General features: G+C 33.6%; 1 protein-coding gene and 1 long non-coding RNA gene across 2 annotated transcripts in view; both read right to left on the bottom strand.

Moving 5' to 3' along the window:
* LOC136799051 (1-phosphatidylinositol 4,5-bisphosphate phosphodiesterase gamma-1-like) overlaps positions 1-18,405 on the bottom strand; it is a 52,561-nt gene that overhangs the window by 26,758 nt on the left and 7,398 nt on the right. Inside the window, exons 12-17 of the mRNA XM_067055730.1 lie at positions 18,168-18,285; positions 17,773-17,858; positions 4,551-4,633; positions 2,216-2,279; positions 1,094-1,180; positions 875-945 (exon numbers count right to left, since the gene is read on the bottom strand). Of these exons, the coding sequence (XP_066911831.1) occupies positions 875-945; positions 1,094-1,180; positions 2,216-2,279; positions 4,551-4,633; positions 17,773-17,858; positions 18,168-18,285 (509 nt within the window). The remainder of the gene's footprint in view (positions 1-874; positions 946-1,093; positions 1,181-2,215; positions 2,280-4,550; positions 4,634-17,772; positions 17,859-18,167; positions 18,286-18,405) is intronic.
* Positions 5,982-6,920, bottom strand: LOC136799052 (uncharacterized). The gene is made up of 3 exons (XR_010845472.1): positions 6,702-6,920; positions 6,370-6,491; positions 5,982-6,164 (listed from the first exon to the last, which is right to left on the bottom strand). It is a non-coding gene; the product is annotated as an uncharacterized lncRNA (long non-coding RNA).

The following is an 18,405-nucleotide window of genomic DNA, read 5'->3' as shown; positions in this document are numbered from 1 at the left end:
ACAAGTATATTCAGGCTTAGTTTTTCGTACCTTAACAATAATATTGTTTAAGGACAATAGAATGCTAACATGACGTTTTAATTCTAGATTGCTAAGCATAATGCGAGCCTGATATAGGGGTAGATACTTGCATATAAAAAAACAGTATGCATTTTTTAGACAGGAAGCACGACTTTTTGGTTCTGCACCGGTTGGTCTAGACCTAGGAGCACTGACACCCATACCTCCCTATTTTTGTACCCCGCATTTGAATTAAAAACTAGGTCGACTTCGGCATTCTTTTAGTTAGGGTGTGTAAGTATATTTGAAATAAAAAAATATTTAAGAATTTGAAGTAAAGGACTGATGGCATTTCGCTGACAGAAAAGAAACAATCAGGCAGAAATAACCTCGGATGGTTATTGACATCAATATGAAATAAACTGAACCAGAATTTACTTTTATTTACGTCTATGGAATAAACGCTGTTTTTTTTTTTAAGAAACACACTTTTAAGAAACATGAGGCTAAAAACTGCCTAAAAACTAAGAAACATCTAAGAAACATACTGAGGCTGAGAACGAGAAAAAAACATTTTTTAATTCGGTTTTTTTAAGAACCTTCCAATCAAAATGTTTTTCTTTGCATGAAAAATAGGCTGATTATGTCAAAAAGTTTAGAAACATGTAACAAACATTTAAGGCTCAAAAGGCCGATTTCTTAAAAAACATTGAGGCTGCTTGGTAAAGCTAGTTTCTTAAAAAAAAAACGTGTAAATCAAAAATATGAACAGCAAAATCCTCCTGATATCAACAATATACAAAAGAATTGACTTGTTCAATAGAAACAACAGCCGATCAAGAGAGATTTAAAAAGAAAAACAACAAAGTCAAACCTTCTCTTCATCCTCCATGTAAACGAGGCCAGTTTTAAGGGATGATGATAATAACGTGTCGTCCCAAATGGCTGAATAAATAAATAAATTAATAATATTAGTTAATTAATAGTAATATTACATTAGTTATTTTATTAATTTATTGTGAAATCCAAATGTGAAATCCAAAATCATGATATCTGGATTCCCTCTCCATGCGATCACCAAAAAATATCATACGTGAAGAAATTCTTGAAAGAATCTGGGCAACTTCACCCCGAAGATTTGGTTGGCAGAGCAGGTGTAGGTGTAGGCGTAGGCATTTCCCTATCGACAAGAAAAGAGAATTTTCCACAAAACGAAAACGCGTATCTAAAGGTGAATAGGTTTTCTGGCAAAAATCACTTCAGCCACTTCTTAGAGAATTTTGCCCGTGTTGGTCAGACCTAGGAGCACAACGACCCATGCCTCCCAGTTTTTTTTGTACCCCGTTCGAGCTAAAATCTCGCATAGCAGGTGTAGGCATTTCGCCTTTTAGGACTAACCAGCACTAAGTACTACATCCTATATACATATTTTCGACGGAGACCTTTGGACGGAATTTTGTTTTATTCAGTCTTGTACAAAGACAGTGATTTAGTTCTTGATTTTCCAATCGGAACGAAAGCAGCCAAAAATCCGAAACCCCCCCCTCCTGCTGCGTAGTGTCTGAGGAAGTGTTAGAGTACCACGTGACTCCCTAGCCTGTTAGACGAAAACTGCTTTTTTATCGCATTTTAACGTCTGTTAAACTGGGAGCAAACCATCAAACATTGTTCTTCAAACATCGTGACGTTTCATGTTTGAAATCGATGTTTGGAGGTTTGCGGAATCAAAAATAGTATCTTTACAACCAAAAAATCAAAAAATATGTTTGAAACAATAATTCAACTCGGGGTTTCCCTAGAAGGAAGACATTGCATTGCTAATCGAACATTGAATATGATTTCGAACGCGTGATTTAAAAAGAGAAAAAAAAGAAAGAATGTTGGAAAATGCCGCGCAAACCATTCAACAAGAAAGTTCAAATGTTTGAAGAACCATGTTTGATGGTTTGCTCCCAGCTTTACTTTTTGCCGCGGAATCGAATGTTTTTGGACGGGAAAGTCTGTCCAAGATTTTCTCTTCGGCGCAGCTCATTTTTCCGTGGTTTTGGATAAGCTGCACTCCATTAAACAGATAAAAAATTTGGTTTGTGGGAAGGTACTGGCTAGTGACTCCCCGCAAACCAAATTTTTTTTTGTTTGCTAAACGTAAGAGAGGAAAAATTTCCGGAGTTTTCTTCGGGGTATGTCCATTAGAAAGAAAGTCAAATATAGGTACCTGAATCTCTAGAGTTTAACGAAGACAGGAACACATCACTTTGTCCTTGGTCAATCTTCTTGTACTGTAAGTAACAATTAAAATAAGTTCTAAAGGCCGGACTCCACTTTCGCGCGAAATGGGCGACAGTTTTTTGCCTAAAGAAAAGATTACGTTATAAAAAAGTTTCGCGCGAACAAAAAAAAAGTTGAAGGAAGTTCTACTTTTTTCATCCGTTACGTCAATTTCTACCAATCCAACCGACCAACGACCTTACAAAAACGTCAAAAAATTTTCGCTCATGTCGCGCGAAAGCGGAGACCGGCCTTAAAAACATGCTTGTGAATAATAACTGAAGACATTCAACCCCATATTCATTTAAATCCGCTCGCTCATATAATAGCAGTAACATGAGATGCCAAAAAGTTACATAAGTTATATATCAAGAAAAGAAAATTAACCAAATTTGCTTTTTACAATACTTTAAGTTTCATGTTTCCAATCGTCAGTTGTAAACTAAATGTTGAACAAAATTCTCTTCCTATTCATACATCGTACAATAATTAGAGTAATTAACAAGGGAATCAAAACGTGTCGTAAAATTTGAAAAAGAAATTCTATTGGGAAATAAAAAGTTAATCTTTTGATTTATAATTTGCCAATACATATTTGTTAATATGGCGGCACTTCGCAATAATTTCTGATCTTTTGTTTAAGAGTTCCTTTTTGTTATATATATAAATAAGTTATATATAATAAGTTATATATAAACTAGCTTCATTATAATTATTTCCAAGCTAGAAAAAAAGTGAGGTAATTATATTCTAGACCACAAGAGTAGGAGTAGCCATATAAAGAGTCATTTGAGGTAGATTGCAAAAATTGAAGATCTTAAAAGAAGGGGATTTTGGTTGCAAGAAATTGTCAAATTAAAGATGAATTAAGGACCCACTTATCGAATTTCTTTCCAAATATATTGCATTCAAAGAAGCTTTTAAAATGTTTTTTCTTTTTTACAATATAAATTGCAGCACGCTTTTATAACGTATAATTAACATATAAATTATGCGTAGTCAATTTCTAATATGTACCCCATGAAATTATACCACCAGGGCTGTTTTATAATCTCTGAATGAACCTGCGTGAACTTTTACAGAAGAAAATGCAGTTTTTTTTCTGAGAGGGGTAATAAGGAAGTGGGTCTAACAGCTTTTGATGATTACAATTTTGAAAATTAGAGTCGAGAAACTCAAAAAAAGGAAGAGACATTTTGGTCTAAATCACCGTAATCTCGTAACAGATCATCCGTTCTGCGTAGCACACTCTGCTGTAAAAGGATATGGTGAATATAACGATCTGACTTGGTTGTTCAGCCGAAAAAATCAAACCCGCGACGCATTTTTGCTTGAAAAAGATAGTGAAAACGACTGGTTTTCAAAAATATTCATTCAATCAAAATATATCAAGCAAAAATTATTGCTCTACTACTCTATAAAGTAGTGAAAAACGACCAAATAACAGCCTTTTTTCAATCAACCATTAACAAACTTTGTTTGATATCCTTTGTTTGAACGAATATTTTTGAAATGATGATCTAAGATTGAAAAATCATTCCTGTGAAAATGGTAACTATATCACGTTTCTACAAGAACTTGATTTTTTTCTTCTTCATTTTTCATTTTCATTTTTCTTGAATTTTTCAAATGTTTTTGCTTGATAATATTCCACTCGCAAATATCTTTTCAACGAGCACAAAATCGCAACTTCATTCAAATTCTATCAAAAGTTGCAGGCATTTTTTGTCTCAACTGCAAATTATTTTGAGACCGACTTTAAGAGTAAAATACTGTCGATGGAAAGAACCATCAGGAGGGGACTTTCCAGTCGAGAAGGGCATTATGACGATGAGAACCTATGGGATTATAAGTCGAGAAAGTTGCACCCATGGATTAATATTGACATTCAAGTTTTTACCTGAGTATGCGGTTACTAATTGCTGAGTTTCTGGTGTCTAGCACAAAGTTTGGTTCTACAAAAAACAACTTTTATCAAGAATGAGCGGAAAACCCTAGGGAAATGAAATACAGCTAGGGTGTTTTAGGACGCTCAAAATTGACGGCGCCCTCTTTGGCGATGCCTTCTTTGTTTGACAATTTTGGAAATCTTACAAGAGACGATAAGCCATTTTTTCAGATTTTATATTATTGTACTTTATTTTGGAAGAGACTATGAAAAATATAGTTTCGTCGCTTCTTGGCGGGAAGACGGCTTGCTATTTTACTCGACCTAGGCCCTTTGCCTCCGATAAAAACCAAATATCCGCCCACTTCCTTCTTCTAAAAGACACTAATATTACCTTCAATATGACTTTGTATTTGAGTGATTCTGGTGACGGCAGTTGTTTCTCGTTGGCATCTAAATACTGCGTTACCAAAGATTCTAAAAGCAACAAGTCAAAATTAACAGTTTTCCTTGTCCGAAACTTGTTTTGTTTAAAGTAAAATTTTAAAGTAGGAAAAAGTCACGTGAAGTGAAAAAAAAATTAAAGGCGAGTAAAAAAAGTTTCCCCCGGACGAAAGAGTTCCTCAGTCGATTTCGGTAGGACTGTGGAGTGATTATCAGAAAAATGAAAAAAAAATTTGCCCGACTTTTTTATCCATCTTATCGGATGTGTGATATGAAAAGTAATAAACCAGCCGAGGCTGGAAGGTCAGCCTTGATGCCTAGTTGGATTTGCTCGAAGAAGCTTTTTAGGAATTGAATGCGACTTTCCAGAAAGATATGAAGGAACTGTACATGAGTTAGTGTGACATTTTTTAATGCGTTTGCTGTTTCAAAATTTTGGTGTTAGGATTAGGTACTTAATGCAATGTAGCAATGCTTTGTTTCAATTTGACTTAACTATTGAGGCAAGGTGAAGCGTGACGCTGCAGATCAAATCTGTGTTTGACTGGACTCGCCAACCTTTATGATTATAAAGGTACAGTCTGTTTATTGCAACAACTCGTTTCGATAAATTCAAAATCCCATGAGTGTGCTGTTAGTGCTTTTCACTTTATATAAAATTGTCTCTTTTAAACTTTTTGCTGTTCATTGTTTGTTCGCGTAAATTTAATTTCGTGAAAGAGCAATGCAAAACGATTTCAGGGACGATTAGGGGACTAAATAAATTAGTTTTAGCGATTTTTAGTGGGAAAGCAATATTGTTTTCGGTGAGAGCAAAAAGTGACGAAAGATTTTTTTATCCAAACAACATTTTTACAATATTTTCGCCAAAGCGTAAGGGTCCATCAGGGATCAAGTATATGGCACCGATCACCATTAGAACCCGAATGTCAATTTATCTTTACGGGGACTCGTTTCCACTCGTGTGTTTCCAGTTGTTTTTCATTCGTTTCGGTGTTTAGTATCTACGTTATTTGGCACCTAAGAGTAACGATACAACTATTCTTGAAGGTGGCTTAGGCAAAGTGGGTGTCAAAATCAAGTTTTGCCACAATAGAGTCGATTAACGAGCTTTGAAACAATTTCAATTTTCAATTTATAAAAAAAAGATTTGAAAAATGTTGTTTTAGATAATCATGTAGTTGTTTATAAATATTAACAAAATTACTATTGTACAAAAATCACTTCTTTTGTAAGACATTAAAAATTTACAATACTCTCATTAGTTAAAATAAAGTCTACAGTATCATTATTGTCCAATTCCAACTTCATTAATTCCAGCAGCAGTATTTCGATTAACAAGGCAAATTGAAACAAGATAGGTATAATGAACCAAAAAACATAACAGCATAATACTCCAATAACGAATGGTCATGACGAAAAACTTTTAAAAATGCATCGGTCAATCTAATCGTGAAACGTGATAGAGAGTGCTTAGGATACGTTAACGTGTATATATTTCCAATCATATCAGCATAAACAGTGGCGAAGAAACTTTGAAAATTGATTGTCGACGATTGAATTTCTGGAGAAAAAAGAAAATTACAAGATATTTTTTTATAATGTTTTCTCCAAATTAAAAACAAGAGTTGAATTTATTGATAGGTAGAATGTTTGAAGTAATCATTTCAGTAGATTCTCACTTTTTGACATTAATACTCGCATTCATCAAAATATCAATTGACCACTGTGCAAACTTTTATGTAGGTCATTTTGGAGGCTTATAGTACCTTAATTCGATTTTTGTAGTGTCGACATTCAAACTATTGGATGGTGTTAGAGGGAAGCAATATTTTCGTCGTTGATAAAGAATCATGATATTTGGTTACTGATTGATCTCTGCATAGTATATCTGCAAACAAAACAATGAAGATATTAAAGTCCCATACACAGGTAAATAATGACAATAATATGAACAAAGTCGTTTCACTTTTTAAAACTTAGATCATTCACGATTAATTGCGTACTGCAAAAAGATTGCTTTGTAAAATATACCTATAAATGCATGTGAAAGTGTCAGCGTTAACCTTTTAGATGGACAAAAAAGAGACCTTTAGCTTACCTATCACTCTTATCAACTTATTACAGTATTCAGGTGTCGAGAAACGAGCCGATGGTTTAAAAGTACCAAGCCATGATGAGTGAAATGATCGATTATATTGTACCAAACAACATCAAATACAGGAACGTGACGGTATACCAAGCACAAACGATGCAAAGCCATGGAATTTTTCGACACTAAAAACATGTAACACCAGATACTAAAACAACAATAAACAATCAACAAATAGTCGAACGTGCGCACCGCACTGGGCTCAACTTCAGATTTTCCCGTTATTAGAAGGCCCAATTGTAACATTTCAAATATTTAGTATTAGGTAGCAAATATACTTTGTCCGTTTTGGCTGAAATTTGGTACGCTTGTTCCTTGCGTGAATACCTGGGGGTGTTTTTATCTTAATTTTTTCATTTTTTTATGTGCGTTAGAATAGTGTCCTCGTCCTAAGAGCCTTTCAAAATAAATAACTTAGGCCCCAAAAATCAAAAATCAAAATTTTCAAAAAATGAAAACACCCCCAGATATTCACCCAAGGAACAAGTGTGCCAGATTTCAGCCAAATCGGACCGTTTTTAAAGTCTCCAAGCTGCCAGCCTCGTTTTGGTGAAAAACTCGTCCCCAGGCCCCAAAAATCAAAATTTTCAAAAAATGAAAAAAAACACTCCCAGATATTCACCCAAGGAACAAGTGTGCCAAATTTCAGCCAAATTTCAGCCAAATCCGACCTTTTTTGAAGTGTCCAGGCTGCCAGCCTCGTTTTGGTGAAAAACTTGTCCCCAGGCCCCAAAAATCAAAATTTTCAAAAATTGAAAAAAATGCCCCCAGATATTCACCCAAGGAACAAGTGTGCCAAATTTCAGCCATATCCGACCTTTTTTGAAGTGTCCAGGCTGCCAGCCTCGTTTTGGTGAAAAACTCGTCCCCAGGCCCCAAAAATCAAAATTTTCAAAAATTGAAAAAAACACCCCCAGATATTCACCCAAGGAACAAGTGTGCCAAATTTCAGTCAAATCCGACCTTTTTTGAAGTGTCCAGGCTGCCCCAAAGTTTTAGCCTCGTTTTGGCGAAAAACTCGTCCCCAGGCCCCAAAAATCAAAATTTTCAAAATATGAAAAAAACACCCCCAGATATTCACCCAAGGAACAAGTGTGCCAAATTTCAGCCAAATCCGACCTTTTTTGAAGTGTCCAGGCTGCCCCAAAGTTTTAGCCTCGTTTGGCGAAAAACTCGTCCCCAGCCCCAAAAATCAAAATTTTCAAAAAATGAAAAAAACACCCCCAGATATTCACCCAAGGAACAAGTGTGCCAAATTTCAGCCAAATCCGACCTTTTTTGAAGTGTCCAGCCTGCCCTAAAGTTTTCGGACGGACATACATACAGACAGACATACATACAGACATTCTCAGATTATAGCTCAACTGAAGTTGAGAATTACCAACATTTTCATTTCAACACCAAATTCAATCATATATACATTCTGTCCATAATATTTTTTGTCAATAGATAATAGATTTGAATGTTCATTTTTTGTAGATTTTGTAAAATGTTGATTTGAAATGTGACAGTTTCTTATGTAAGAAAATAGAAAAGCCTTCAGGTTTTTAAATGTTTTGTAAGGTTTAATTAAATTACCTGAATGTACTTTGTAGCATCGACTCTGAGTTCGGAGTAACACAGTGACAATTGTTTACGAATCATGATAGCCAAATGACAATTGATCGTTGATTGATATCTAAAATAACAGTAAGTAAAATATAAAATTAAAACGCACTAAACACCTCGATGTATTTATTTGTATTTTCTTTCAGAGAAAACGTGTCATAAATTACTCTTTTCGGAAATTGGTAACCACTTCAATAGATTTTATACCAATTGTCTGTAAAAATACCAACCATTGTTAAGAATATACCTATTGTCAATTTTTTTAAGCAGAGAATCATAAACTGTGACTTTGAAGTATAGTACTCGAGTAGTATTCTCTCAAAATTTATCAAGTCTTACTAACTCTTGTTTTTGTGACTTTTGTAGCATCTAGAGTTTCTGAATTTGGTGGTGTGAAATCAATGTTTTTCCAAGTTGCCAATGAATCAAAAATTGTATCTTTACTTTTAGGTTGCCTCATTCTACCAACACTATTACGTAACAGGAAATAATACTACAACAAAACCATTAACAAATTACCAGCATCATATCATACAAATACCCATATATTTTCTCCAGCCAAACATATAATTTTAGTTACAGCAGAACGATTAACACGCAAATAATATTCCAGTCCAGTCCAACATATAGTTTTAGTCCAGGGTTTTATTTGTATTGTCATTTTGTTAATTTTGTAACTCTAAATTCTGTATAAATTGATGAGTTGATTAAAAAAATACTATAAAAAGTGTAAAAGGATTTTCAAAAAAAATTAAAAAGTTAATGCATATCATAATTCAATTTTTAACTAAAAAATGCACTATAAATATATAAAGAATGTACAAAATTAATATTCCAATTTGATAAAAAAAATTCTAAAAATCCAAATTTTCTAAATAGATAAAAAAAATTCGTAAAATCCAAATTTTTTAAATAGATAAAAAAAATTCTTAAAATCCAAATTTTTTAAATACTGTACATAAGATTATAAAAAATTATGTGACTGATGAAAATGTCTTTTGCAACTAGTATCGTGTCCACTCAAAAGTGACAAGTGACGTTTTAAAGAAATTCATAACCATCCAAAAGATTAAAATGTACAAGAAAGTTTCTTTCCTTTTAAGGCACTAAAAACCTTTTTAAAACAAATTCCTTATTGTCAGTTTTGATTTTTTTTCTAAGATAGATACGTAAGGGATTCAAAATTCATCAGAATAAGCTGTGATTTATTTATTTATAAATGTACTGAATCGACTTTATAATGAATATTAGAAACTTTGCTCTTGAAGAATTTTGTATCCCTTATGTATCCCACCCTCCAAACTGTAAACCCCCCCCCCCCATATCAAGCAGTTCAAGCAGTTCAAACAATTTAAGAATCACTCACAATAGTGAAACAAACTCCATCATGGTCGGAGAAATAAATATCCTTTATAAAGCAATTCACTTCTCTCTGGCTAATAAAACTTGTTTTATATAAACATGGTCCAGAAGGCCACCAGCAAGATGAGTTGGTTCATTCACTATCATTTTGAATGAAGAAAGTATTTCGTTTAGTCTTGATTTGTTGGATCTAGTGCATCAATATTGAAATCTCCCACAATAATGTCTACATCATCATAACTTGTCAGTTGCAATAGTTCTTCACGAAAAGTGTTTCTTGAAGAATTAGGTGGTCTGTACAAGATTAAAAGGCTAATAGGTTGACTACTAAACGTCTCTTTTTTGAATTTTATCAATGTGTAACCTGCTGCTTTATTACACTCTAAAATTTGAATTGAAGAATTTGTGCAACATGCAGTGTTTTGAAAACGATTAATTGAATTGTTGTTATACTCAATATTATAACTATTTAATGTTTGATCAATTCCACTAGTATCACTTGTAGGTGATAGCTGAGTTTCAGTAAGGCATAACAAGTCACTGTTCATTAAATTTTCAGATTTTTTTAGGTCAACAGCATGTTTATGCATCGAGCGAATATTAAGAAGGGAGATATTTAAATACTTGGGAGAGGTAGAAACAGATGAAAAAGTTTGAACCTTTTGCAAACAACAACTTCTTCTCAAACGTTCATATTCAAGCCCTGCTTCAGTGTTGACTCTGATAGCATTTCTACTATATTCACCAATTAAGAATAGTCCGTTTATGTCAGTTACCCTTGACAAATTAACATACATTTGACCTTCATTGAAATATCTTTGACCAAATAACTCAAAGCTTACGACTGCTGATTGAAGTGTTAGCCCTTGGACTTTGTGACTAGTACATGCATACGATAGTATCAGTGGAAATTGAGTTCTTCTAACCATAGGTGACTTTTGCTTATTTTTTCTAGTGCAAAGGTAGATTCTGCTCTTTCGATCAAAGTCCAATTGTTTTCTCTACATACACTATCCAAATTGGATCCTTTTTTACCTGCAGTGACATCATCAAGTTTTACATATAAACCAGATATTTTATTATTGCAATCAAATTTGAACCTCATAACTGTTCCAACTTGTCCATTGACTAATCTATCAGCAATGTCAATATTTTTGATATCAAAACACGAGCACCTACTTTCATTTCAATAATACGAGCTAAACCACCTGTATCTCTTGCTTTAGCATTTTCAATAAAATTCAAATCACTTCTTGTCAGATTTTTTGGTACCTCATCTTGTGCAGAAATTAGATGCTTTTCAGTCGGTAATTTTTCAAGCATTTGCAAATTGTATAAATCTACTGGCTTATTTTCTGCATAAATATGAGTTATATTAGCAGGGTAATCTGGACTGTCTTTTGTAATGAATCTAGATTTTAAAAGTTCTTCTTTTTCTTCATCAAGTTCACCTAAACGTACTTGATTTAATAGATCTACAAAATCTATATCATCTCTCTGTCTCATGACCTCTGTCAATTCTGCCATTTGGAAACTTCTCCATAATTCAAATCCGACAATACTTTGCATAGATGAACAATCAGCTTTGTAAATTGGATCTCTATAAATTGGTGGGAGTTGATACAAATCACCACAAAGTAAGACCGATTTTCCACCAAAAGGTTTATCAGAACTGAATATTTCACGTAACCTTGAATCAATATTTCGAAATAAGCGACTAGGTACCATGGAAATTTCATCTATCATTATAATCTCAACGCAAGCAAGTTTTTTTTGCAAATTTTGTTTTGACATAGCATTCAAGGGAAATAGCTTTTTTGTAGGAATAATCAAACCAGTGTGAATTGTGGTTCCATTGACATTGATCGCTGCTACACCTGTTGGGGCAAGCACAAGAATCCTTTGTTTAGTAGGTTCTCCTCCTCTGTACATTAAAAGTTTAGACAATGAGTGATAAATTGTTGTAAGTAAATGGCTTTTCCCACGCCTCCGCCACCGGTTAAGAAAATATGGAATGGCTCTACAATTTTAGGATCTTTAGAAGACAGGTTTTTTACAAAATTTCTTCCCCATTTGTGTATTACATCAAAAACTTCTCTCTGTTGAGGATTAAGAGATCTTATACGAGTATTTATTTCATTATCAGGAAGCAAAATAGATTCCATTGGTATTGCTGCCCTAAATGGTACTGTGTCTTCATTAGCTTCATCATCTGATTCATCATTATTATTTGCAGTATTACTTTCAAGCTCAGCATTTGTTTCATCATTTTCCTGCTGTTCAAAGTCATTCATGTTGAGCGTGATGTCAGTTCTAAACCTTACTAATGCATCATCTACTAAACCAGAATATGGTTGGATCAAAGCTCTGTTCCTTTCAATCATTTCTACAACACCTGGTTCACATAGTTTCTGTGTGTAAGAATTGTGTTCCTGAGAGAGTAACTCATTTTCATTACGAAAAGGATAATATAACATTAACAGATGATGAGCATAATCTTCGGGGTGCTTGTTTCTATTTGGCTCATGAAGACGGAGTACTAATGGAACTTTACGACATTTTAGTTTATCTCGACTGGACAAGAGTGGAACAATATTTGGGTACCCATTTGTTGGATGATTTGATTCAACTAGATCATCTACAAGTTCATTGGGCTGGCAATCATTTTCTTTATTATCTACATACTTGATACTATAAAACCTCAAAAATTCAGCATAACACATTTTTGAAACAGACACATAAATTCCATTAGCATAATTGTTGGTTGGTCTATCACAATATCGGTCTAGCATATTCTTTTTGAATATCGAGGTACTATCTTCAGGAAGCTCACTTATTTCATTTTCACTAAGGCACATTCTAAATCTTTTCTCTGGTACATTGGTGTTTGCAAAAGTTACACCTGGAAATACTTTTCTTAGCCATAATTCAGGCATGCTAAGATATACAGCTTCTTGCACCGATACTTCCCGTTTTGAAACATAAGCATGCGCAGTAGATTTCATTTGCTGATATTTATCTAAATCGTTTTCAAATGCTTCTTGAACAGCTTGGTTCATAGCATGAGACACTTCATCTTCAGTTTTCGACAGATATGCACACATGTAAGTAACAGCCTTGTAATAATTAAATACTGGTTGAATATCCAGATTTGCTTGCCAAGCTTTCAGACCCTCAGTAAAATAATTGTTTACAAAACACGCATTTGAATCACGCTTCAAATATAGGTGAAAATCATCATCTTCAGATACTGACAGAGCATATTCATAATCATTCTTGGGAATATCTAATTCGTTAAGTATTTCATCTATGGTTGGAACAGGACTGAAATTTTCAGCATCTGGGTTAAAAAAATTTCTTTTACTTGGATTAAGATTTTCATTTATATATGTCTTTACTTTACTTAATACTTCTTTTCTCAGTGACAGTATTGTTCGTTTTTGCTCTTGTGGCAATTCTTGTGGCAAAGGCTCAGAAACAATAGTTCTCTCAGAAAAGAATTTGCCGAAATGAAATCTACAAGGTGTATTTTTATATTTACGACAAGTTTTCGAATGACGATGTAATTGATAGGTTTTTACAAGGTTAAACAATTCTGGATCTTCTTGTTGTGATGGTAAACAAACTTTAATTATTTTATCAACAAATTCTACGTATTCAGATTTTGTTTCCGGAGTTAATGTTGGCGCATTCAAAATCCAAAGAAAAGAATGAATATGAGGGCTTCCACGTACTTGAAATTCAACCCGAATAGCATAATAAGTTGTTTTGCCAAGAGGACCATCTAAAACGATTTCTTTAAAAAATACTTCAACTCTATATTGAAAATGCCTTGCTACTAGAACAGGATTGCTATTTAACAAATCACACCTTTCATGATATGAAAGATTCTCAATAAATTCGTTAGTAACATTTTGACCCTTGAGTTTGTAAATTATGGAGATCAATTCATTCCATCTTAGATCAGCACAGCTTAAAGTCAAAAAGAAAGTTGGTGGCCCTAATTGTTTAACCATTGCCAAAACTTCTTGCTGAAATTTTTTCCAATATGCTGGAGTTCCTTTAACTGTACTCATAAAAGCAAAGGCTTTGTCATTTGCAATAAATTGTTTCACTGTTTCTTTGAAATTTTGACTTAACATTCCCGCATTTAAATTAGAGGCTGCAACTTTTCTCATGGCAACATTTATTTGACTGGTCAAAGAGACTTGTTGAATCACAGAGTTAGCAAAAAATATGTAGTCTGGATCAGAGGCAAATTTTTGAGTATAGTTCAATAATCGTTGGTTAAAGTACTTTGAGGGACTCAATTTAACATTGCGTTGAACGTTGAATCCAAATTTACCTTTGGGAAACAAATGAGGATGGGCAAGCATTTCACAATTCTCATCATTCAAAATAGAAATTGGTTTCTTCCCTTGACCAGGTGCTAATGTTAAAATTTCATTATCTATTTCTGTTTCAGTGGGAGTATGGGACATAAGAGTTGTTTCATTTGCACTTGAGCGAAACACGTCAAGTGGGTTTGCTGTTGTCTCAAGTTCTAAAACTGAAGTGTCATTTTGTGTTCCGCTACCCTCATCAGAAATTTCTTCGTTATCATTGCTGGCTGAATTAATGTTAGTAATATCTGTATTATTATCCACCATAGTTTCATCATGAGAAATGTTATTGATATCAATCACTATGTCTTGATAAAGAGGATTGTTATCTTTTAAATAATTTAACATTTGCTGAACAAAATCAGGCCTAATTGCCTCAAAAATTACATGTCCCTTATATTCTAATTTTCTTTTAAGTTTAACTATGACAAGACCATTATCACTAGTTTTTCTTGGCAGGGTATTAGCAATATCTTCTATGTCAATTGGAACATTACAAATTGACCCTTTTAACTTGGGAAACTGACCTTTTGGCATTATTGCAATTTTCTTGAATAAAATTCTACGAGAAATTAAAACCTTTTCAAGTCTGCGAAGAGTACTGAATTCAGTTGGTAGTTCATCAAGGCTTAGTTTGTTTTTAACTGACTGACATGGTAAATTATCTTTTTTGAGCTTATTGTGGCATGTTCTGCAAATATACAGTTTCCCATCGAAAGAAATTACTTCTAAACAATAATCGTCTTCTGGCATGTTGTATTTTTCAGGAGAAAATTTAGCAACTGAACGTCGATATAGACATCTGTGGCAAGAAACGCATATGTAAAAAGGACCTTCATATATAATTTTTTTAAATCTTTTCACTGGGTCATCAGACTGCTTAGCAGATTTTTTTTTTGAGCATTAATTTTTTGCTTCTCTTTCAGAGTGTCCTTATTTCTTTTGTAGTAAACTCTTTTATTTTCACTCATCTTTTCTTTGTTTTGTTCATTATAAGCTTTTTTGTTTTCACTTATCTTTTCTTTGTTTTGTTCATTATAAGCTTTTTTGTTTTCACTTATCTTTTCTTTGTTTTGTTCCTTATAAGCTTTTTTGTTTTCACTTATCTTTTCTCTGTTTTGTTCATGATAGGCTTTATTGTTTTCATTTATTTTTTCTTTGTTTAGTTCATAATAGGCTTGATTGCTTTGCTGACGTGTTTTTTGTCGCTTTCTAGTATTTCCATCAGCACAATTATTTTTACGTTTTTTAGGTGTCGCACTGGAATTTTTCTTTACAAATCGAGAATAACTTAGTTGAAGAATCCTTTTAAGCTCTTCACTTGGTTCATTAATTTGAATAAATTGGATTTGAAAATGTTGAAATTCTTTCTCCCGAAACTCTAAATAAAAAAACTTAACATATTTTTCAAGTTCAAAAATATTATCAAACTTTAAAAGGCACGAAGCTCCATCTCCATTTTCAACTAGTAATCCACGGCTGTCCCGGCTGTGTGAATCAAAGACGAAGAAACATTGGGACCTTTTCATAATAGCTATAGTAAAACCGCCAATAATCATTAAGGTATTAAACTCAGGACTTTGAGTAGTACTCAGTGGAATTTGAAGCATGGGGTAGTCATCAATTAGTTTAGCTTCGCCAGTCTCTAAATTTAAAAAGTTAAGTTCAGTGATAATACCGTTAGTTTCGATAAATCGTGGCATTTCATCGACAGATAAATAATCATTTGTATTCAACAACTTATACAACCTATCACCTTCAATTAAAATTCTATCTAGGTCTGTAGTTTTCCAAATAGAAACACGTCGAAAATGAGACCAGAATATCGCATACAAAGAATTTGCACTACATTGTGTTCCTGCGGTTTGCCCAAATAAATCTATGTTAGCCTGGTTAAAGGAACCTAAAACAGCTTTAGATACTTGATAATTGGTCATGTCTGTAAAATCAATGTACGTAGCAGACCCTTGATCACTTTTGTTTTCTTTAGTTGTTCTTGGACCTGGGTTTAGTTCAATATCACCTGATAATAGTAGGGTATAGTTAACTTTGAGAAAAGTAAGGTTTGGATCTCCTGAATTAAACGCTGCATTTGGATATTGAAAAAAAATACCATTTTTTGAAAGATGGACAAAATCTAGGTGTGTCTGAAAAAAAGTTGTCTCATACGACTTTGGAATTGCAAAGAAAAGAAGTGCAAAAAGGGCTAAAAATCTGATTGGTTTCAATAGTTTAGTAAAAGCATTGTCTGAAAGGTTAGAACCAATTTTAATAGATTTAGAAATACCTTTCACATTTCTCTGAGCTGTTAGAGCAAAACTTCCTATACACACACGATATGCCTCTATAGATATCATATTGCAGTTCTGTAAGCTTTAGCAAAAGTAACGTGGAACGTTTTAAAGAAGTATATGAATATTTGTATAGGTACGGATTTTCCTTCGCACAAGTTTCTAGGTGCGGATTTTCCTTCGCACAAGTTTCTAGGTGCGGATTTCCCTTCGCACAAGTTTCTAGGTGCGGATTTCCCTTCGCACAAGTTTCTAGGTGCGGATTACCCTTCGCACAAGTTTCAAGACGTGCGGATTTCCCTTCGCACAATTCAATATTATAATAGTCAATTTAATTTGATTCAATAATAGTTTGTATATATACAGTAAGTTCAGTAGATATAATAGGTTCAAGGTTAAGCAGGTTAAGCAAGTTAAGTAGGTTTAATAAGCTTTGTAAGAGGATGCAAGGAGCTCGCATGCAACCTCTGGGTTTTGTAGCTGCTTGTCTGATATTGAACACAGACAAGCTTATGCTATCTTTTCTTTGTAGCTTATGCAACTGAGGTAAAATTACAATTGCTGCTATCTTTTTTTAAACACTAATAAAAAGCCAGTACACTGTTAAAAAAGGCAGGAAAGAAATCTCACCTTGATGATTGAAAAAGTGTACAAATTTTCATTCCAGCAAAGCCAAATCTTGTTTTTAATTTTCACAACTGTAGTGGCAACTTATTGGGAAGCTAATACATTTAGCAGAAAAATCATGCTATCACGAATACAGAGATAGCGCATTATTCGGGAGATAAAAGAAGCTGATGCAATAATCCCAATGGCTGATGCAATCGCGCGGGTTTTTTATCCCGGTGTTTATCCCGGTGTTTATTCGAAAAGAAATCCGTGCAAATATCGGGAAATCGGATTTTTTTTTTGCCGTCTTATGGAAGAAGAAACGAATTTTACGGATTTGAATGCTCAGCTTAGGCTGACCAATAAGCTGTGTCAATTATCGATAAGCTACTCTAATTCAAATACTAGAATATTCATGAAAAATATTTTAAGCTAACCAAGTCAGATTTAACCTGATGTCTGATGTCTCAACCATACATATTTAAGTTTACTGAAAGTCTTAAAATATCTATCAATTAAGGGATTTGAAAGTCATTCTGTCTACAAAATCTAAATCTTTATGCCTTACAACGCTGTTGTCTTGTTTCATTCTTTCATGCTTTGTTAAAAAACCTCTTGACTTTCTTCCAACCTATAAAATTGGTTACAAACAGATTGAAATACTTATGTCAAGGCTTGGAGATTTCCGTATACGGACGTCATAATGTGTGACAAGTTAGTTTTCATCCAATTTCATTTATCATAATCTTAACTGAAAGAAAAACATACTTCCGAAATATTTTTTGAACATGTTAGCCATTTTGATTTGTTGTGGTATGGTGCAATGGTTTTCCAGTGAAAGAATAAGTGGATACCTATAGTAATAAAAAAATCGTTACTAAAATTGAAGGCATAGAACTAAACATAAAGCCGCAAGCATATATCTTGAGAATTTAAAAAGCACCGCCATAAGGTATGGGAAATTATCAAAATTGGCATATAATTTTATCAGCACCATACAAAATTGTCTTTGTGGAGAACACTGAAATGATCACGGTTCTGTTTTAGATTAGGTAGATTTTGAAAAAAGATGGGAGTAGACATAAAGCGATAGAGATTCGTACAACTTTTTCTTGGTAATCCAAGTTCCTGCTAAATATAGTATGCAAGAAAGAGCAACTTACGGAGTGACTTCGAAGGCATTACTTGCAATAACTTGTACGACGTCTACCAGTTTAATTTTTGAGGTCAGCGTTAAGCCGTGATAAATGATTGGGTCTGTCTGTCCATCCCATAGATCCACTAAAAATAAAGAAACTGGCGGTTATTTGTTTGAACAGTAGAGTAATCGACTTTGATAAAAAATAATCTACGCGATTGGCCAATTTTTCGGCCTTGATTTCATTGATTTATTGTGTAAGG

This window comes from Clytia hemisphaerica, unplaced genomic scaffold (genome assembly GCF_902728285.1).
Source record: "Clytia hemisphaerica strain Z4C2 unplaced genomic scaffold, Clytia hemisphaerica genome assembly, whole genome shotgun sequence".
NCBI lineage: Eukaryota > Metazoa > Cnidaria > Hydrozoa > Leptothecata > Clytiidae > Clytia > Clytia hemisphaerica.
This window is presented reverse-complemented; position numbering and strand designations above follow the sequence as displayed.